General features: G+C 39.7%; 1 protein-coding gene across 3 annotated transcripts in view; it reads right to left on the bottom strand.

Annotated features, from left to right (window-relative positions):
• LOC129747619 (ataxin-1) overlaps positions 1–22,962 on the bottom strand; it is a 151,581-nt gene that overhangs the window by 25,036 nt on the left and 103,583 nt on the right. For 2 of the 3 annotated variants that reach the window (XM_055741913.1, XM_055741920.1), the window contains one exon: positions 14,800–15,949. In XM_055741913.1, the coding sequence (XP_055597888.1) occupies positions 14,800–14,984 (185 nt within the window). In that variant the 5' untranslated portion in view covers positions 14,985–15,949. Of the gene's footprint in view, positions 1–14,799; positions 15,950–20,866; positions 21,018–22,962 lie in introns of those variants that run through there. The other variant, XM_055741929.1, reaches the window with a different exon arrangement.

Raw genomic sequence — 22,962 nt, 5'->3', positions numbered from 1 at the left:
TCATATTTTTGTAAAGTATTGCAGCGCTATGAATCGGTATGAAATTGCCTCTCTTTCGGATATATATTTATTGCAAAAATTTTGCGTAAAAATTTTCGAAAAATCTGAGAAATTGCAAATTGACAAAAAGTTGGAAAAATAACTACCTTTAAAAATTCGTCAAAAATTCTGAGTTTCGTACTTTTGAAAATTAAAGATGCGAAAATGTGCCAAATTACGTCAACTTTTCAATACTCTTCTTACCAGTTTATCTGGTGTGACTTGAACAATTCTGACAATTACAATCACAAAAATTACATGAATTACAAAATTATAAAAAATACAAAAAATTGAAAATTACAAAAAATAAAAAATGTACAACATTTACAAAAATTATTAAAATAACAAAATTACAAACGTTTCAAAAATTACAAAAAATTACAACAAATTAAAAAAAATACAAAAATTTAAAAATAACAAAAAATTAAAACAAAATAACAAAACTTACAATGATTACAAAAATTATTAAAACTACAAACAATTAAAAAAAAAGCAAAAATTTAAAAAAGTGCAAAAAATACAAAATTTACAAAATAACAACTACAAAAAATTACAAAAATTACAAAAGCTACAAAAATTACACAAACTACAAAAATTGCAAAAATTACAAAAATTGCAAAAATTACAAAAATTAAAAATATTAAAAAAAAATTACAAAAATTAAACAATTTCAAAAGCGGTTTTAAGCGAGGAGTGTCAAATTGACACTGAAGTTCCGATTAGGAAGTTTTTTCCTGGGAGCGTCCTTGAAAAAAAGTAATGAGGAAAAATTCAAGATTTCAAAAATTCATTGAGGTTTCCCGAAAAACTTTTTTTATTTGGATGCATCCGAATAAAGTTACAAGCCACCAAACTTCTAATAATGTCATATTGACACTCAAGAGCGAATAAGGGGGTCCCCTCTTGAAGGGAAAATCAATTTGAAACAGTCAAATAGATTGATTGTTTTTCGGTGTCAGAATGCCTCTATTCCTTTTATTCTAAAAATAATCCCACAAACTGGAATTATTCGACTCGATTCAAAAATAATAGTCTTGCAAGTTTCATATTTTTTTTTTAAATAGTATGAGGTTTGTTTTTCAAACTTTAAAGCTCTGAGCGGATAACTCAGTTCGAACCTTCTTTACTTTCAAAACAGCTTCACGTGTAAAGAAATTAAATTTGAAAGAAAAACTGTAACAAGTACCTTCCCCTCATAGCTGAGTTCGCACAATTAGCAATAACGGTAAAAAACAGATGGGAGGGAAAATACCACCACACAGCACAGAACACACCGTCTATTTATGATGGGTATGCTAGCTTAATTGGTTAATTTACGCCGTCAACTGATACTTTGCAATGCAATGTTTCTGCTGATTCATGGAATATTCCTCACTAGCTAACTGAACAGTGAGGATTATCGTTTTATTTTTGATTGGGGTAAACAACATTACACTAACTGACCTGTCGAGTTGAGCTTGCAGTTGAGCTAGTCCAAGCAAATCGTGGTGGCGCCGTTACACAATCGAACTGATCGATTTATGGATTGGTTGGAATTCACAAGTCTAGTTCTTCTAGCTAGGGTTTTCCACACGTCCTTCGGTAAAGTTAGTGACAATATAAAAATTTTCTCATAACTAACTATGCAATCTTGCTTAATGTAGCTTCAAAAATTTGTTAAACGGTAAACATCAAGATCGAAATGTAAACATCAGAACATAAAGTTTAAGACACGAATGCCATACAGACGGTAAAGTGTCTCTAATAAAATAATAAATAGAACATGAAGTTGTACTTTGGTTTGCGGATCAGTTAAAAATATTTACATAATTCTTTCCATAATTTACATAATTGATTTATTACTTTAATTGTTCCATACATTTTGTTCAGTCAGCATCAAAAAGCAAGGCGAATCATTAACCATTTCAGGTTGATTCGAAAATTCGGGTTTTTTCAACTACTGATTGCTAAAATAGACAGTTGCAAGGTTGATTTTTAAAGTGACATCACAGAGACATCAGATAGCAGTTTCCAGTTAAATCAGAAGCACATCAAATTGAAATATGCAGAGTAATTCTTCAACAAAGTTTCAGCGGAAGTCTTTTTAGGAATTTCTATGTATATAAAACTTGAATAAACCATTCTACGGATCCATCTTAAAATGTGGGATAATCATCAAAAGGGGTCGTTCGCATGTGTTTACATGCTTAAGATAGTGTATTTTCATCAGATAACACATGTAAAGGATAAAAAAAACATTAAGGCTAACTTATTCAAGTTTCCTTAAAAACGACGGTTTAAAATGTGAATCTCTATCTATTAGAAAAATTCATAACTATTAGTTAATATTTTTTTTTATTTTCATGGTATTCCATCTCACGACATAACTTAACGAACATTATTCTTTAAACTCACTCGGTCCGTTCTCCAGTTTCTCGGACATCCCACATTCGCCAGATCACGCTCCACTTGGTTTAACCACCTCGCCCGTTGTGTCCCTGCTCGTCGTAGAGCTTTTGGATAGTATGAAAACGATAAACTGTGTAAATAATCCCAACAAAAACTTTAAAAAAATCAAAAAACTTGCAACTTTACATGGCCAAACTAGGGCAATATTTGTTAACATGTTGAATACAATGATTCCAAAAGTTCGAAAAGTCAAACGGCTTATATTTATTTATATTTTATGTGAACCCGAGAAAGGCCGGGTAGAACCAGCTAGTATTTCCATAAATCAGCTTAAGAAATCATATCTGATTAAGAGAAACAATGAAATCTGATGTAATTTTCCAGAAACATAAATAGAAACTATGACTTTGATGAAATTTGCTTAAAAATTTGTGAAATTATTTCAACAACATCTCAATGGGGTTTCGAGAACCAATTTAAATTGTAAAAAAAATACGCGTAGAAAAAAAAGACATTTTAATCGATAAATTTTCAATCAAGATTCAACGTTGGAAAATTCTCAATTTTTTCAATAGTTGATGTTTATTTAATCGTTTAGTATGTAAACAAAAGTGCTGGTTCCTAATGACCAGTCATGCACAGTTTCTTTGTTTTTGTCGCCTGTTGTCGTCAAATTGTGTAAGTTATAAATAGCATTCAGTTTGATTATTTTAGAAAATAATGTTTTATCGCTAAAAGTAACCGGATACTTGAGGCTGTTTGCCGGGAATCATAATTTTGTCAGTCAACGCACCTTTTTAAAAGATGAAATAAATTTGCGGGAGAAATCACAAAGTGCATCCTCTCGAGACCCAAAATATAGTTATCACAACTGCTTACAAGGGCAATTTTAAAAAGAATCATTTCCGTCTTGTGAGATAGTTTTACCTTAAGAAAACATTATCGGTTCAGATGGAATCAAAGCACACGAGTTGGTTTATGTGAAAGTTAAACTTTTTTCCTTTGTGTATGAATAGTTATAGTGTTATAGTTAGTTATATATTTATGTCATTTTGTGATAAATTTAAATTTAAAAAAAAACAGGGATATATTCAAAGAGTAAGCCTATTTAGGACAAATGGTTAGAAACCCCATCAAATGGTTAAGTTTGAAGAAAAAACAAAATAGGAATGGTAGGAGGGCCTGGGGGATAGTACGAAGGTAAAATTTAATTTGTTTCTTGAATTAGCTTCAATCAGAGGAGTAGGCCATGATTGGTCGTTCAAAATTATGTTTTTTCAGCATTTTAGTGGTGAAATTTGAAATGTTGTAACGAAATGTCGAACTTCCGGAAGTGTCGTTAATTGTTCGATCGAGTGATGAAGGTCGAGAGTTCAATTTCCTTCGGCGTAATAAATAATTAAAAGAACGTTGTCCAAAATGCGGTACGGAGCGGAAACCGGTGGAGAGCCGACGGGAAAGTTGAACCATCATCAACTAGAGATTACTTGGTGAGTCCGTTTCATGATATCTACTAATTTCTGGAAGATTTCTGTTGGAAATCGTCAGATTTTTATACATCATCTTAGATTTACGAGAGTCGACTACCGAAAAGTGATTGCACGTTTCAGATTGTTTTAGCGCAGCTAATTTTTCTGAAACGAGGTCCATTGGATTCAATGAGGTACAAAAAAAGGCGTCGAACAAACACGCACACTATTCCAGAACTCGTTATTCAAAAAGTAAAAAGGTATTAACGCGCCAGCACTAAATTTTACTTCGGAAGTCCGGACTTCCGTCTTTCGAAAGACTTCCGGCCAAGAAAAGTGAAGTACTAGATTGTCGGAAGTCTGTGTTTTGTTGCCAGTTCACCAGCAACGTTTCTAAAATTGTTATTGGAATTCACAACAAACAAAGCCTACGTCACTTGCCAGGATGTTTATGTATCCTAGGCGAGAATCGTAAAAAACATACATCTACATGAAGAACAACACAACGAACAAGTTAAGAGAAGTAAAAGTGGAGACCGGCAAATTCCAGCTAACCTTTTTCCGGATAAAGCTTCCTTTACTCAGCTAGATAACGCTTCAGCGGATGAAAATTTGAAATTTGAAAATTCCAAATGGCCATATTGGATGATAATTATCCCTCATTTGAAAGACTTTCGTATGTTGGAAATTTCAGGAGCTGCTTATGGGAAATATGTTTCCTGGGAAATAAATCACAACCAAATATCACGTTGCATGTGGTTTCTTTAAATAACAATAATATTTAAATAATTTAAAATTGTTTGAAAATTTAAATTTATCAGGGTTGCTAGTGATTTTTCAATTTGAAATTCCCAAGTTTTCCCTGGTTACCAATACTGGTTTTTGAATATAAAATCATGGTGAATTTAAAAAAATCCATGTAAAACCCTCAAATTTCTAACAACTTCATCCCAAAACTTGTTAACCGGTATGAAATCATGAAAAATTATGCATCGCCTTTTAACACGTAGTCTTTTCGTATAAAAAATGAAAAAACTGAAAATTTCAGTTTTTCTAGAGTGTTTACAGAGTTATTAGAAAAGATTGTATTGTTTGTATAGAGTATTTCCTGAGACAGATTGTGGTAGGGTAGCTTTCTGTTTTTGTTTTGAAAAATGTAAACACCAACTGGTCGCCATTTTGATCTTTGATGATAAGCACTGTTCAATGGTTTCTTTTTAAAACTTCTTTAATTAAAAGCATCCAAAAACCTTCATGTCTCAACTTGTTATGAATTTACAAATCATTAAACAAAGAATTTATATGCTCCTCACTAAGGTGCGCTTGCAAAACCACTACAATTGCATTGTCAATTTCATATCGTTACTATCTGGTCATTGAACATACGTAATGTTGTTGTTATGTTTACCCTACCACGATATGCCGAGAAAATGTAAACATGAGGAATCAGCTGTTCGTCTGACAAGTGGGGAAATGCCTTATGGAAATTTACAAAATCAGCCTGTCAACTTCAATGGGGATTTGATTGTGAGTTTGATGTTTCATCAAACTCATTTGACATCAAAAACTAAAACTCGTTGTCGGAAACTAGATGACATAAAAAGTTATCAACACATTAAAGACCGCGAAGAAATCTACGCCGAGGAAACCGAAAATCGACACTACATCAGAAAGGAAACCATTGGACCAAATTGTACAAACTTGATATCATTAGGTTACTTTGTGTTGGTTTTGTGTTTAGTTTTGTCGATTAGAGTTTCATTTTTAAATTTAAAGGATTTGAGTGATACTTGTAAGTGTAGCACACTTGCGGAGAGTGAAGAAACAAGATATCTCGAATTTGGTCCGCAATGAGTTCACTCATTAGTAAACTAACGAAGTATAATGGTTTTGCCGGCCTTTGAGGAACAAAAATTTTATATGTGATGATAATGCTTCTAAATAAATTCTACCCGTTCATTTTCACCATCCTTCATTTCATCTAACCTTCTATCCATCTATAAAAATTTCATAATCTTTAGAAGTCACTTTTTTTATGAGTTCCATCTATATCGGGTCTAACTGTTACATTCAGAAATTAATTTAAAAATATTTTTGAAATTCCGTGAAAATTTTTGAAACATGACAATTTTCTGATAGATTGAAATAACATGTACTTAGTTTTTTTTTTGTAGTTTAATGAAAGAAGATTACTGTTGAAATACACGGATAACAATTTAAGATCATGTTCTAGGTCATCGATGATTGTGATTGGAAATTTCCCTGTATAGAAAACAGCTGTTTCATCAGCGAATAACCTTGCTGTCCCTATTAGTGGAAGATAACATACATCATTGATGTCTAGAAGGAAAAAAATCGGCCCTATATTGCTACCTTGAGGCACACCTAAGAAGATGTTTTTAGATTCACTTTCTGTTCCTTCGATAACGACAAATTGTTTTCGGTTATTGAGATAGCTTCGAATGGATAATCCTCTTATCCCATATTTGTACATTTTAGCCAACAAAATTTCTAAATCATGCGTATCGAAGGCATTTTTAAAACCGAGAAATAATGCACCAACTTTATTTTTCGAAACGATTTCCGAAACAAAAGAGTCAACTAACTCAGAGATTGCAATGATTGTGCCACACCCGTATTGTAGTTTATGAAGAATATTTTTTTGATAAAAAAAACTTATAATCCTTTTTACCAGTAAATTTTTAAACACCTTACTGAAAACGCTAATAGTCGAAATTGGCCGGTAGTCATTAGCATCATCAGAATCACCAGACTTAAAAATAGGAGTAACTTTGAGCTATTTTAAGGCACTCCTGAAAGCTGCCCGTTTCAATGATTAAGTTAAAAAATTTCGTAAAAATATGAGAAAATGGAACGTATTTCTTAACAAGATTAACTTCATTTCCATCGGTTGGTTGTTGGAACAAAGAGTTTCGCAATTCGTTTATATGAGATTAAAAATCAAATTCCGATTCAGTGGGAATTTACTTGACAAAATCTGATCCAATTGAAGAAAAATAACTGTTGAATTTATCAGAAACATGCACGCTCTTTTTTTTAAACTCAAAATTAAGTATGACCGAGGTTAAAAACATAGTTCGATTCTATGAACTTAAAGTTAAGTACCCTTTTTTCCTCCTTGCGATGGATCAAAACGGAGTTCGAACTGCGAACTCAAAATTGATCCCTTTTTTTTCCTTCGGCGAGGGATCAAAGCTGAGTTCGACCTTATGAACTAAAAATTGAACTCTCTTTGTTGGACTGAAAACACTTAGCGAGTTCAGTTCGAACCGGAACAGCAACCAACGAACACGTCGCAAAATTTTGTTGTTCCGGAACAATTACCGGAAGACTATGAATAATGAAATGCATGTTCACCGTGTCAGCGTAAAACTCTGTCCGTCATTGTCATCATATGGTGAGCGGCTTGGAATGTCCGGAAACTTCCGGATGTTGTTTACTTCCCTTAGGAAGTAATATCCGGAAGTTTTCTTTGACCGGAAGTGTCAAAACTTTCCACCGCTCTATAATTGCAATGCAATGTACCGGAACAGCAATATCCGGGTACAACCAATTTTAATCATCCTTTAATTCCCTGAAAATCAACTACCCTCGAAAAAAAGGATAAATCCGAGTTCGGCTGCCGAACTTAGTAATGAGTATGCCTATCAGAACTCAGTTTTGCTATTGCCCAGTCAAACTCAAAGTTGAGGGAAGCCACCGAAGTGCTGTTTTGAACCAAAACTACTTAATTTTGAGTTTAAAAAAAAGAGCGTGTGGTTTCTGTCAGTTATAAGTTCATCATTGTCTCTAAGCTAAATATATGACCTTTTTTTTATTTTTCTAAGAGTTAGTTAATGTTTTTCCAAAGTTTAGTATGGGGGGTATTATTCAGAAGTTTTTCAAAGTACAGTCGCTTGCACGTTTTCTTTTGCAGCATGATTGTTCATTTCTCGATTATAAATGTTTTTGAAAGAAGTTGTAATAAAACAGTTTGGTCTTAACAAAAAATTATTGTAATTTATGTGTTTATGCATTCTTTGCTAAATGACTCTGTAACAATAATGTTAAAGATGTTGGGATACATTAAAACCATGCTGATCAAAGATATCCCGAAACAAGAAATCTGGTTTTAGAATAAACATTTATTTGTAGCCACTAATGGCGTTTAAATATGTTGAAATCAATGATCATGCTGAAGACTCCTCTCCTCAGTAAGTATTTGAAAAATTTTAGGTGTCAATAAAAAGCAACCCTTTCCAAAATATTCAAAAATGAAAGATAGTGAATAAAAATCTGACATCGTTTTTTATCACACATAATTGTCATGTGAGGGTTATTCAAATATAACACTAACACTAGTATGTAAGACAATCATGTTGTAACCGAAAGAGAAAATAAACCGTCATTCTGTTCTTGGAACTCAACGCGTTCAATTCCTTTCGTACATTACAGAATGGCTACGAGGATGAAAAAGTGAAAGCAAAATGGCCACGGGTTTTACGTTTAGAGTTTTCGGTGAAGGAGAAGAAGAGTGGCAGTTGTTTCGGGAACAACTGGAACAGTTCTTTAAATCGGCGAATGTACCGGATGACTTGCGAGTGGCCGTGTTATTGAATTGTCTCACCGCAAAAACATATAAGCTAGTTCGTGATTTAAGTACGCCGGATGTACCCGCTTCAAAATCGTACGACGATTTGTGTGGTCTTTTGTCGGGACATTTTACTCCGACGACGGTTGTGCATAAGGAGCGCCGGGAGTTTTTCAACGCTGTGAGGGGAGATGATGGCGAGGAATCCATTAAATCTTGGATCGCCAGAATCAAACGCCTGTCTGCTAATTGCAAATTTGGTGCCTATTTGGAACATAACCTCACAAACAAACTTATCGGTGGCCTAAAAGGCAGAGCATTTGATCGTGTTTGTGAAGAGGACGAAAATGTTACACTAGAAAAAGTGATTGAGTTGTCGTTGAAGTATGACGAAGACAAACAAAACATTCAAGTGGTGAATTTGGTGAAAAACAGAAAGCGAAATCCCGGAGCTGAAAGTCAAAATTCTCGACGGGTGCAAATCTGTTACGCGTGCGGTGGACAAGGCCACTACAAGGCAGTTTGCCGGTTCCGGAATGTTCAATGCCGGCGGTGTAAACGAAAGGGTCATCGCGAGGAGGTATGCAGGGGGAAGACGGAGCATTATCTTGCCGAAGACGCCGCCTTGGAACCAGTGGAGGAAACGAGTGAGGAAAGATCACTCCTGGAACACAATTTTTTAAGTAAGATCGAACCATTCAACATTTATACCATTATTGTACCACGGTCGGAAAATGCCCCGTTTAAAGCTGTTGTGGGAATAGGTAGAGAAAAATTCGCGATGGAAATAGATTCCGGAGCCGCGATTAGTGCAGTGTCAGAACATTTTCGCCACAAGTATCTTAAAAATGTTGATGTCACTAATACTAGGATGCAATTAGTTGGGTATTCTGGGGAGAAGCTGAGAGTGTGTGGATGTATTGAGCCTGAGTTGGTGTTTAACGGAGAGCGTAAACAAGTGAAATTTGCTATAGTGGACGGAGGTGGGCCTCCTTTACTGGGGCGCAATTTTTTGCGTATTTTCCGTTTACATATCACTCCATTGAATTGGGTAAACCAACAAAGTGTAGATTTTCAGCTTAAATCCTTGTTAGACCGGTTCGCCGGGTTGTTTTCGGAGAAATTAAGGAAGTACAATGGACTGAAAGTCGATATAACGTTGCAGGAAGGAGTGAAACCTATTTTTCGTAAACCTAGACCCGTTCCCTTCAGTTTCGAGAAGGCCGTGGAAAAAGAATTGGAAATAGCTGAGGCAAAAGGAATTACAACAAATTTGTGAATGAAGTGCGTCACCCGCTACCGCGTATAGAAGAAGTTATGTCGAAACTCAATGGAGGGCAGCGTTTCACCAAGTTAGTTCTCAGTCGTGCCTACAACCAATTTGAACTTACGGAGGAATCGAAGAAAATTTGTGCATTGTCAACCCATAAGGGAGTTTATCTGATGAATAGGTTACCCTTCGGGATTAAACCTGCAGCTGGTATTGTGCAGCGAGAATTGGAGAAGCTATTCGTAAATGAGCCTTTTGTCATTAATTTCATAGACGATGTTTTAGTTACGGGACGCTCTGATGTAGAACATTTGGAAACCTTGTCCAGAGTTCTCGAAAAATTAGAATCAGCAGGTCTTACTTTGAGCAAGGAGAAATGTTCATTCTTTCAAAAGAAAGTTACTTATTTGGGGTTTGAAATTTCGGATAAGGGAGTTAGCAAAACAAAAGAGCGATTGAAAGCAATAACAGAAACAGAATCCCCAAAGAATGTGTCAGAAGTTAGAGCATTCGCAGGAATGATTAACTACTATGGTAGATTTATAAAAGGTTTGGCTACGCTTATGTCTCCGTTGTATGAATTGCTGAGGAAAGGTAGTATTTTCAATTGGACGAAGGAGTGTCAGAAGACATTCGAGCTGGCTAAGGAAGAAGTTTGTAAGGATGTTACTTTGACTCATTTTGATCCGATGAAAGAAATTGTTTTGATATGTGATGCGTCCAATGTGGGAATATCGGCAGTCTTAGCACATAGAATCAACGATGAGGATCGGCCAATTGCATTTGCTTCTAGAAAACTTAGTCCATCTGAAAAAGGATACAGTGTGCTGCATAAAGAGGGATTAGCAATTATTTACGGTCTTAATAAGTTCTACATGTACTTGGCTGGTAACAAATTCGTTATAAAAACAGATCATAATCCCTTGGTATCTATTTTCGGTCCACAAAAAGGAATACCAGTTATGGCAGCGGGTAGGGTGCAGCGATGGGCCAACTTTATATCGGGATTTGATTATAAAATGGAGCATATTACATCAAATCAGAATATTGCTGATTATCCGTCTAGGTGTCCGATAGAGTCATGGCGACAACAAATGATTCAGTGTTGTTAGAAGTCATAAAGGCAGTAAAAGAGGGAAATAGGAAAAACTTAGTGGGGGATGTTTATAAGGGTTTCGTTCGTGTTTTCGATGAATTGACGGTGGAGGATGACATTCTGTTGAGAGGATTCCGAGTAGTAGTTCCAAGTTCTCTGAGGCAGTATGTATTGAAGGAATTGCATGCTTCGCATATGGGTATGGTCAAAATGAAAAGTTGTAGCAGTCCGCATGTTCGAAAATTCAACATTTACTCTCCGCCTTAAAGTAGGCCCAGTTTGTCCGCCCCTCGATCGATCTCGAACATAATATCGATTCGCGCGATCGACGGTTTGAGCAATGCGGTTCGACACGCTGAGGAGACGTTCATACATTCTCCCGCGAGGTGTTGAATTGTTTGAGTTAGAACCAATTAGCTACTGCGATTCTAATGCATAGCCGAAATTCTTATCTCTTGAGATAATCTCATAGAACTCTCAGGGATTATGAACTTCCGCCGAGGGCGTTTGTAGCAAGGTCGCTTTCCCTGTACTGAGAGCTCAAGTAGACGATGAAACGTTCCTTGAGCGTGATTGGCAGTGGAAGTGCGCGTGGGCCGTGACTGATTGAGTCCGACTTTAAGTAATATAGTGTGGTCAGAATTTTCGGTCAATAATTTAATTAGTTTTGTTTCCCATTAGACTAGGTGCATATTTAGTTTAGAAAGTGCGTGCCAAGAAAGTTAGCTATTGCGTGACGATATAGTCGAAAAGGCACATATCTTTCCCCAGCGGGACCAATCCTGGACCACGCAGCAATCCGCTGCTTAAGTTTTCCCGCCACGCCGAGGACACCCGACGCCCGAATCCGTCGGAAGCGAGACGTTTCGTCACCATAACGTCTTGGGGGAGCGACGGGAGCTCCACGTGGCCGCGTGGGCCAATCGTTGTGTGCAACCAATTATCAACCGACCCAGCAGCCGTTCAAGGTCGGTGCTAAGCAGCACAGCGGCGGTCGTCGACCTTTGACCGCAGGTCAAACGACACTTGACAACTCGCTTGTCGAGTTTCATCACCGCCAAGCGTCAGCCAACACCATCAGCGGGCGCTAAATCATCAGCCGGCACCTAACATCATCGGTGGTCGCCAAAATCGCCATCGAGGTCGCCGAATACTCGCCAGCCAGCATTCCGAGAGCATGATGACTCATCACCACTAAGGAGTCATCATTCAACATCGCCAACAGCTCTCATCTCCGACCAGCGAGGAACAGGATCGCAGCATTCGGTGAGTCCATTCTAATTGGAGAGCTTTTATGATCAACGAAGGGGTCGTCCATATTTAAGACCTGCGTTGATTTATGTTTTTATGCTAGCCGACGGTTAACATAGTCCCGTCACGGATGTAAAACCAGAAGTGAGGTCGAAATTCCCGTGCCTTTGTTTAGGGAAACCCCTCTGGAAACATAAAAGCCCGGGCGCGACAAGCTATGTTGCTATAAGCTTGTCGCCAAAGCACGCACGATTGATAGGGATACCTTTAGGCGTTTTCTTTGAAGTTGCACGCAAGTAGGACTAGCTAGTTTAAGATGCCATAATACCAAATGCGGTAGGAAATAAAATTCATGAATTGTAATTGTAATTTGTAAATCCCTTTAATTATTGATTGAAGAATTTGACCATACTGGGGTAGTCTGGGGAGGACCTGGGGGTTTCATGCGCAAATAAGCTGTCCTTTACAATTGGGGAACGGGAGGTCGTTAGCTCAGTGATGAGATTGCCAGGTATGGGCGATCTATAACTGAGGCGTTCTAAGGATTTTATGTTGATTGGTAGCAATTTCGTCATAATGTGTTAGTTTCGTCGCATTTTGGGTTAGCTTTTTGGAGAGCCCTATCTGATCCGATCCTTAACCACTTTTAAGGACAATCTATGGACTCGCCCTCAGCGGAGTCTCACCGGGCATATTAAACCGTGGCGTACGATCTCCTAACGGAGTGGCGCTTAAGTCGTACGCCAGTAAGGGATCGGTCAGTGGCGGCTACAAAGTGTGGCTAGAGGTTACGTTTGGTGGCCGGAGATGGATAGTGCTATAGAGAATCAATCGTGTCAGTGTCTTACTTGTTTGAATGAACAACCTTCGCCGCCATTGGCCGAGTTAATTACATGGCAGGTGCCAGAAAAGCCTTGGTCCAGAATACACATGGATTTTGCGGGTCCCGTGCAAGGTGTATGGTATTTAATAATTATTGACGCTTTGACCAAATGGCCCGAAGTTTTTCCCACTTCTTCTATTACTGCTAATTTCACTATTGAAAAACTGATGGAGTGCTTTGCTAGATTTGGGCTTGTGGACACAGTTGTTACTGATAACGGTACGCAGTTTACTGCAGATAAGTTTCAAATGTTTTTGAGAGCTAACGGTATTCAACACAAGTTGACTGCTCCAGGTCATCCTGCCACTAACGGGGCGGCTGAAAATTTTGTTAGAACATTCAAAGCAGCTTTAAAAAAGGCCGTGGCAGAAAATGTTACTAAAAGTCGCATTGAGGTTTTGAGTAATTTTCTTATGGGTTACCGGGTGGCTTAGCACTGTTCCTCCAAAATAGCTCCAGCAACCGCTTTGTTGGGAAGGGAAATAGTAACCAGGCTAGATAGGATGTTGATTGGAAAGAAAGGGGGATCAACTAGTAAAGACGCATACAAAAACTTGAAACGATCGCAAATGGATCAAACTCGATTCCACAGGGGTTCAAGGGAGAAACATTTCCGCTGCGAGGATAAAGTTTTAATAAGAGATTATTCGGATCCAAATCATGCTAAATGGGCAAAGGCCACTGTTACAAAGGTTATGGGTTCTCGAAACTATTTAGTGACCTTGGCGAGTAACAAAAGAACATTAAAGAGGCATCTAGATCAGATGGTTTTGGACAGCTCAACAGATACAAATGGGTTGAAAGATGCCCCAAAAGTAAGTCAACCTTCAGTCAAAGTAAAACCGTATCATCCATCTAATTATTCGGCTAAGATTGTTCTAAAGAGTAATGTCCCACCCGAAACCAGGGAACGTAATATTTCTAGTTCGTCTTCGAGCAATACAGTGGAAGAGCCTTTATCTAAAAACTGCGAAGAGGGGAAAGAGGGAGATGTTTTAGGTTTCGATGGTACGCGGGCTACAAGGGGTCGCAAAAGAAAACTTCGTGAAACATATCCGATACTAAGAAGATCGAAACGAGTGAAGTATAACACGTCTAACTAATTCACGTATGCTTGATATTTTGCAGAACTTTCCCTTTGATGTGGAAGACTTGGCTAAGGCCATCATGAAGACCGTGATCCATATCTACACGTCAACGTGTGTATCCGTTAAGAATTTGAAACTTATGTAACTAATTACTAACAACCGAGTGTTCAACGGTATAATTGAACCTTTTATCCTTGCAAGGTGCCTACGCGCTTGTCGTGGGGGTGTCATGTGAGGGTTATTCAAATATAACACTAACACTAGTTTGTAAGACAATCATGTTGTAACCGAAAGAGAAAATAAACCGTCATTCTGTTCTTGGAACTCAACGCGTTCAGTTCATTTCGTACATTACAATAATTGAAGTTGAAAAACCGTTTAACTGGGCGGTTGATGGTAATTGCTTACAAAACCTTTAAGAGTTTGAGAATTGTTGCTAGGGTTTAATCTACATATTTGAATAGATAGTACTCATAGTACAGAAAAATGACATTTCGTTTGATTTGGAATTTTTCCATACACTAGGCACGTTAATGTTGTCTTATTTGAATGGTGAGGTAACTGAACAAAATTTGCCCGAAACACAAATCAATAGAAATACCCCATTCACTCAAAGTCGCTAAATTCTTGCTATAGGTATATACATACACTCTACTGACGTTTTTATTGAGCAGAGCAAGCAGTGCCAATAATATACCAATAAACAACACAAAACAACACTCACCTTTGCTGCTTTGGATGTGGCCGAGCGAACTCGGCAACCGACATATCGACCAGACCGGGCCCTAGCAACGGTAGGCCAGCTGCCGACAATGGGAGCTGACCTAGCAACGACGAAGGTGCCGTCGCCCCTGGAAACGGATGGGGATAAACCCGACCGGATCCCAGGTTCTCTACGGCTGAAAGCATTGGCCGTATCGTGTCCGGGGAGAAAATGCCCGTCCGGTCGTCCGGCGGCCGTCGTCGAGTCCGGGGACACGGTTCACCGTCGGGAGAAAACAGATCGGCAGCTTGTCCTCTTCTGGGGTCGAATCTTTGAATTCCATACAAGCACAATTAGAAACACACTAGGTTATCAGAAAAACCTGAAAAATTCTATTCGATCTTCCTTCTTCTTCTCCTTCTTCTTTTTATCATTTATTCACAGCACGTTCACTTTGAGGCAAAGCCAAGAAGGAGAGCTTGTTAGAGCCACTTATTATAGGTATATTATTCGATGCTATCAGGCTTTTCGACAGAAAAATCTTCCATCCACGCTCGAATCCATTAAAAATCAATTCTATTGACGTAATTCTATCGAAAAATCTTTCCCTCGTTGTTTCCACGCCCGCTTCGTCGTCTGCACATCTCACTAACTACTCTTTTTTTATCGCTTCTCCAAAAAGCTCGTTATTTCATTCGATTTCCATGAATTTGGAGTTGTTGGTGTTGTTACACACCGAGCACTTTTTTATGACCACCACTCACTAACCCGTTTTGTGACCGCGCGCACGGGAGCTGCACCATTCGTAGCCCTCCCGAAAAAAAAGAGTCAGATTCTGAACTTTCTGTCGATCTACCCGGTCCCAGTTCGATCGAAAACCAATCCAGACAGACAGAGGTAGCAGCAATCGTCCAAACTCTCGAAAAAATACCGACTCAATATCTGACTGAGATCTGCTGCGTTCTGAACCGACGTCGATGATCGAAGTAACCCGTCGTAGTAGCCGCGTCGTCAATCTCTCCTGCAAACATCTCGCGTACTACTGTGAGCTGCTTGCTGCCGTGTTTGGTTCTGATCTCACTCACTCACGAACTGATGTGGCTGGTTGGCTGGCTGGCTGACTAGCTGACTGGTCGTCGAAGTTGCTCACTGCCAGCGGACGGACCGGTATCTGTGTTGAGGAAAAAAACGGTAGAGAAAAAAAACGAGAAAGTCATGTATTAACGAGATATAAATATTCTTTCCTCAACGGATAAGTATATGTAGAGCGCACACACGCCGTCGTCGTCGTCGTCTTTTTCCCAGTATACTAGTGTTTGACATTTGAGGGCGTAGTAGAAAGAATTCGATTGTAATGAGTATAGTAGTAAGTATGGTACTAGGGGGTGGTGAACGAGGAAGAGAAGGAGGAAAAAAATGCTCTGGCAGCAAGCAACCAAGCAAAGCAAAGCAAACGGGTTGAATGAAAGCGAATGTCGGTGAATGGATTCTGAATGAAAAACGGCAAATTTCAAATACCCAACACATGTTATGACATTATTATCGTAGTAGGCCATAAGTTTAATTTTAAACCGCGCGCTCTCTTGGGATATTCATTGGATCGTTTCGGGATAAGCACGGGTTGTGTTGTGATGTTTGGCAGATTTGGTTGCAAACAATCGCTACGATTTCGTTTCTATTTCTGCATTTATGGCCGCCGGCCGGCAACAAAAAAAAATCCGGATGTTTCTGTATTAATTAGTACGGGAAAAAAACGAATTGCTGAAATCGGGCGTTTCCGAGTACTTATTTGATTGTGTTCCAATTAGGTTTTAGGACAAATATGATTTAGTAAACTTTTGAATAAAACAACACGACCAACGGCGACGAGTTGAAGATAGTCGGAGATTTTGTCTATCTCGGCGCACTGGTGGACGCAGACAGTGACACCAGCTGGTGGCGAATGATCAGCGGAAGTTGTGCCTACTATGGACTCTATAAGCAACTGCGGTCGAGAAGACTTGGCCCTCGCACGTAGTGTAACCTGTACATGACGCTCATTAGACCGGTTGTTCTCTACGAGCACGAAACGTGGATATTTCTCGAGGAGGACCTGCTCACACTCGGAGTATTTGAGCGACGAGTGTTAAGAACCATCTTTGACGGCGTGCAAGAGAACGGAGTGTGGAGGCAAAGGATGAACCACGAACTCGCGCGACTCTACGGCGAACCCAATATCCAGAAGGTGGTGAAGGCTGGACGGATACGCTGGGCAGGACATGTTGTGAGAATGCCGGACGACTGTCCAGCAAAACTGGCGGGATATTTTTGGATCGTGATCTTGGCTCGATCCTGATCTAGGATTGCAGAACCAAATCTCAAATTTTGATGCTGATCCTGGATCCTAAATTCCGTTTCTGATTCTGGACCTTGATCCCGGATTTCGATCCCAAATCTTAATGCGGATTCTGATCTTGGATCCAAACTCTGGATTCTTGATCCTTTATATCGATCCTGGTCCTTGAGCTTTAATCTTAATCCCACATTCTCGGTGCCTGAATCTGAATCTTGATCTAAGATCGTGTATCCGTAAATGGTGATACGGTCAAAATTTTGTCAATATGAACTTGACGTATTTCTTTCAATTTTGCATTAAAAAAACTTGAACACCCCTCATTTTGAAGGTGTGTGTGTGTGTAGAATGTTGCTCCTATTTTGATTTTGGAATTCACTCTTCAGTTGTCAAAATGCCGTTCAAGGAAGAAGAGCGGCGTATCAAAATTTTGCTCGCGCATCGCGAAAATCCGAGAAACTCGCAGGCAAAGCTGGCGAAATCGCTTAAAGCTGCCAAATCAACCGTTACAAATGTAATTAAAATGTTTGGGGAACGTTTTTCGACAGCCAGAAAGTCTGGATCGGGGGGGGATCGAAAACCGAAAGCCGCTGGGACGACAAAGAGAGTTGCCGGTAGTTTCAAGCGAAACCCTAACCTCTCTCTCCGAGATGCCGCAAATAAGCTGGGTGTATCGTCTACAACCGTGCATTGAGCCAAAAAACGAGCCGGACTATCGACTTACAAGAAGGTAGTGACTCCAAATCGCGATGATAAACAAAATACGACGACCAAAGCGCGATCCCGGAGGCTGTACACGACGATGCTGACGAAGTTTGACTGCGTGGTAATGGACGACGAAACCTACGTCAAAGCCGACTACAAGCAGCTTCCGGGACAGGAGTTCTATACGGCAAAAGGAAGGGTAAAGGCAGCAGATATTTTCAAGCACATGAAACTGTCAAAGTTCGCAAAGAAATATCTGGTTTGGCAAGCCATCTGTACCTATGGCTTGAAAAAGCAGCATTTTCATAGCTTCCGGGACTGTCAACCAAGAAATTTACGTGAAAGAGTGATTGAATAAACGTCTGCTGCCTTTCCTGAAGAAACCCGGTTGTTCCGTACTGTTTTGGCCGGATTTGGCATCTTGCCATTACGGTAAAAAGGCCATGGAGTGGTACGCCGCCAACAACGTGCAGGTGGTTCCCAAGGACAAGAACCCTCCCAACACGCCAGAGCTCCGCCCAATTGAGAAATACTGGGCTATTGTCAAGCGGAACCTAAAGAAGACCAAAAAAACTGCTAAGGACGGGCAGCAGTTCAAGGCAAACTGGCTATCTGCGGCGAAGAAGGTGGACAAGGTGGCTGTACAAAATCTGATGGCAGGGGTTAAGCGTAAGGCCCGGCAATTCGGATTTGGAAAAGCGGAAGCCTAACTCAAACTAAATATTTTTCCTGAATTTTATACTTATTAAACTTGAAAAAGAAATTTAATTTGATTTTTTAAATAAACGATTTCACCGATTTACACGCGTTTTCCCTTGACCAAATTTTGACCGTATTACCCCGGATTCTGATCTTGATTCAGAACTCTGATCTAGATCATGGACCCTGATCCTTATCAAGATCTGGATTCTAATCCTTAATTCCCTGATTTAATCTTGGTCCTGAATTTTGGACTCGATTCCGGTTTCTGATCTTAAATTCAGAACCTTGATCGCAGATTCTGATAGCAATCCAGGGTTCTGATCGCGGATTCCAATCTGGATGCAGGATCGCGAACCCTGATCCCTAATCCTAAGGCTAATCTTTGATCCTTGTTTTGAATTCTGACCCGTGATCATAATGCGGATTCTGATCCTGATCCCGAGTTGTAGATCCTTTAAACTTTATTCTGATCTTGGATCATAATTTATGATCCCACGTTCTGCTCTCGGTCCTGGTCCCGGATCCTAATACTTAATTTTGACCTGAACCCGGAACCTTATTTTAATCGAAATCCTGGGTCTGGATTCTGATACACTTTCTTTTTCATTCTTACCTACTCTTTTGTTTGCCATTATTTTTTTTTTCTTTGATTCCTTTGAATTCCTAAATATATTCTTTCGTTCGTTTTTGCCAACGAATGTCAAGAAATGCCAGCGAGACGCACGCTGCCACAGAAGCTTTCAAAGAGATGTCCGTGTTAGGAAATCATTTGAAGGCTCGTGCAAAATCCATCAATTTTCGAAGAATTGGATGGTTTTAATTAAAGGTTTTTTTTTCTTGTTTAGCTTGAATCCGCATTAAAATCTATATTTTTACATATATTTCGAATAACACAATCAATTTATTTAGATTAAAAACTAAATTTATTCTGTATATTTTTCTGAGTAGGGAAACTAAAATTGATTTTTATCGAATCATGAAAAATCATGAAATGACGGATTTTTGTTCATTTGCCTCGTTTATTCTAGGATGATTTCTTCTGATGAGATACGGAACAGGATTTAGGCAAATTTTCAGTAATTTAATTCAATATCTCCGTAGGATGATGATGAGTATCAGGATCAGGAATAACATCAGGATAATATTTTCAAGGCATTCGTACAAAGTGGTACTTTAAATACAAAAACTAGGTGATACCGTAAGATGTCTTTTAATTAGGATGTCTTTTAATTAGGATGTCTTTTATTGGAACAACTTTCGTGACACTATATTCGGTCAGAATTAACTCTAAAGCAATATTTAAAATGATTTCATTTGAGTAAATTTATTGGATTTTCGACATTAGTTGTCGACTTATTCAGGTTGGAAAAGACAACCCCACTTGGGAGATAAACCCTGGAAGGAGGTACATCCTTCTTTGGTCCAGATTTCCTAGACATCATGTTACCAGAGAAACTAGGATTCCGAGAGTAACCGATAAAAATGCGACGTTCTTTGCGAACAAATTCTCGGTACACGCCCAAATATGCCAAGTGGAAAATCAGACGGGTGGGTTTATTTTCAGCAAATTTTCTACCGCTATCACACACTTTCCGCTTTCCTTTCTTGGCCAGTATCATCGGCATCTTCACCAGCTATCGCACTTGGGATCTGCTGCTGCTGCAGTCCCAATAGATTTCACATTAACGGGATGGTGGAGACAAGGAAGAAAAAACATCCAAAAACACCCCAAACACCCACGTCTAGTTTATTTTATTTTATGTCCTTCGTTGAACCTCAGAAGAGCACAAGGTGATGACGGACACGACAAGAGGTGGCCCATCCCTGCTCACTCACCTAACAAAAAAAAACTCCCCATGTACATCACACTAACTAATGCCACAAAATTCCAGGATGATGTTTTTCAAGGATATTCGCTTCCAAGTTCAAAACAACTGATAGCAGCGCCGAACTATGTATGAACCTAACTACACACACAGATAGATAACATTGCCCGTGACCCAATGGCGTCGACTGGACTTCTGTACTTCCTACGGTTCCTGTGCTGCTGCACATGCTCTTCCCGAGGAAGAGGCATCGAATTCTCTGAATGAAAGTACATAACCTATACTACACACCGATCTAGTTGCCTTCGAAAAAAAATTGCTGCTGCCGTGCGTCGTTTCCACGTAGCGACACAGAACGGATTCCACAAATGGAGGAAGCAAAAAAAAAACAACACCGTCGAGCTAGGCTAAATCGGTGTGGCGAAGCAAAAACCGGGTAAGTGAGGGAAAGCACGTGTGGTGTGGGGTTTACTGGGGGTGGTGGCGGGCGATTGTGGGTCGTACTACGACCTATCTTGCTTACTATGTTGACGGTTTTTACTCCGGTGTCACGGATCACTGGAAAATGGCAGCGACGACGGCAGGACGTGGAGGAATGACCCAATCGAGAAACCCGAACGGAACCGGAATAAACGCGAATTGGTGCGGCACGAACGAACAACAATAGCCGGCAGTCGCTGAAAGCTGACTGAGCTGCTGCTGCTGCTGGAAATGTACCGGGACACCCGGCATACCGACACATCGATCTGTGCGGAAGGAAATGCGCACACTCGGGATCGGTTCGGTCGGGTTTCCGTTAGTGGAATCAATCGAGGAAGGTAAGTTCGCCGCTGCTGCTGTTTCGATGGTGTCAACGATTTACCAAGACCTAGACCGAGGCCAAACCCGGCGAATGTGCAAAGAAAGGGTCGGTGATGGCGTGGCAGTGGCCCTGGATTCGTCCTTGAAAGACAAAAAAAGCTCGACACGACCCCTGCACCAGTGAATGTGATGGCGGTCCGGACCGAAGCGAAGCTCGGGAAGGTTGAGGTAGGACCGACCGGGAACAAACGGTACCGGGACCGAGAGTTAATGCTGTTTACTCAGAGCTCTGGGGGTTGACTTCACCCACTTTCTTCGCCCGTTCTCCGTCCTCCGGGAAAGCGGTATGTAGATAATATCTTTATAAATGGTTACGTGAATACCAGCTGGAATAGCGAACGCAACAACAAATGTTGTCGGGGTGAATGGAGCAAAGTTTTGATAAAGCGAACGACAGGTCCCCGGCTCTTAGTGTGTCCTTAGGAGGCTTTCGTTCGGGGAGCGTCTGTATGTACCTATATCTACCTACTTTATTTATACGAAATCATGGCAGACGGTTTTTACTTAACTTGTTTGTGTTCCTATACCCATTATTTCATTGTATTTTTATGGTTCCCTTTATGGGATTTATAATGAACCACCACTCTTATATTTGATCAATACTAAATGGCAGTTTTTTTTTTGGAAAATTGATCCCAAAAATGATTTCAAATCGTGCCTCTGCAGTATCAATCAATGAAAATTAAAATAAACTGATAGAAAGGAAGATGCTCGTTTTGTGTGAATGAAGATTGTAATCACATTGACTCGTGCAATTATTTATAATGCCCTTATTATCTTGTTCTAAAATGCTTCACGAAAGACTGTTCTCGTTAAGAAGAAACTGGGACAGCGTATCCAACAAATGAGTTGATACAATTTTCGGGCCAAAAGCTCGTTCATGACAGCGAAGAAAAGAAAGTGTCCCAAGTGACGCCCTTGTTGTCCACAGTTGATCGAAAATACACTGGATCTCAAACTACTGTAATCGCACTCGAATAGCGGTAAAAGTTTTTTATATATTCGCGATCTAAGGTCTGACCTGTCTTCCAGCGACTCAACCTCTCCTTGTGATAGCTCGATGTTCCCATCTCTGCCCATTGTGTGCCGCGTAAGTGTCGCAAATGACGTATTTCATACCAGAGATCCTCTGCGAGAAGGTCCAACCCTTTCTTTGTCGGGTCGGACGCACTCTACGTGAAAGTCTGACGATGGGATCGTACTACTTCGTTTCGCTAAAACCCTGTCTAGGTACCATTTGTGCAGCCTGTAGTGTTAGTAAATTTGCTCCCTGAGGGGCTAAACTCGTCAAGATAATAGACAATTGCTATAACCAACATTTCAACTGAATAAATCCAAACTTCTTTGTTTCCCGAATAATACGCAGAACGAGTGTCATCAGATCTAAGGTTTCATGTGCCATGTTTTCCGCAAACCTTTTTTTGAATTGTACCAATTATTTTTTCAGTGATTGCCAACCCTACAATACTGAGGAGCACCGTTTGATAATCCGGAAGGGGAATTCGTCGGTCGAGACATTCGCGGCAATAGCAGCACCAAAGCCAGCATCAGACTTCCGGCGGAAGAGACTATCGCCATGTAAAGTTTGCTTCAAAACAAATTGAATGCAGAATCATTCGTTTCATCCACGGGAGATCCGATTCGCCGCAGGATCATAGAAAACGAATCGCTTCTTCGACGAGAATTGTCCGACGTGAAACCCGAATCTAAAGAATCGCCCAGCGTCATCTAACCTACCCATCTGACAAGAACGCTATC

The sequence above is a fragment of the Uranotaenia lowii genome, chromosome 1 (assembly GCF_029784155.1).
Source record: "Uranotaenia lowii strain MFRU-FL chromosome 1, ASM2978415v1, whole genome shotgun sequence".
Taxonomy (NCBI): domain Eukaryota; kingdom Metazoa; phylum Arthropoda; class Insecta; order Diptera; family Culicidae; genus Uranotaenia; species Uranotaenia lowii.
This window is presented reverse-complemented; position numbering and strand designations above follow the sequence as displayed.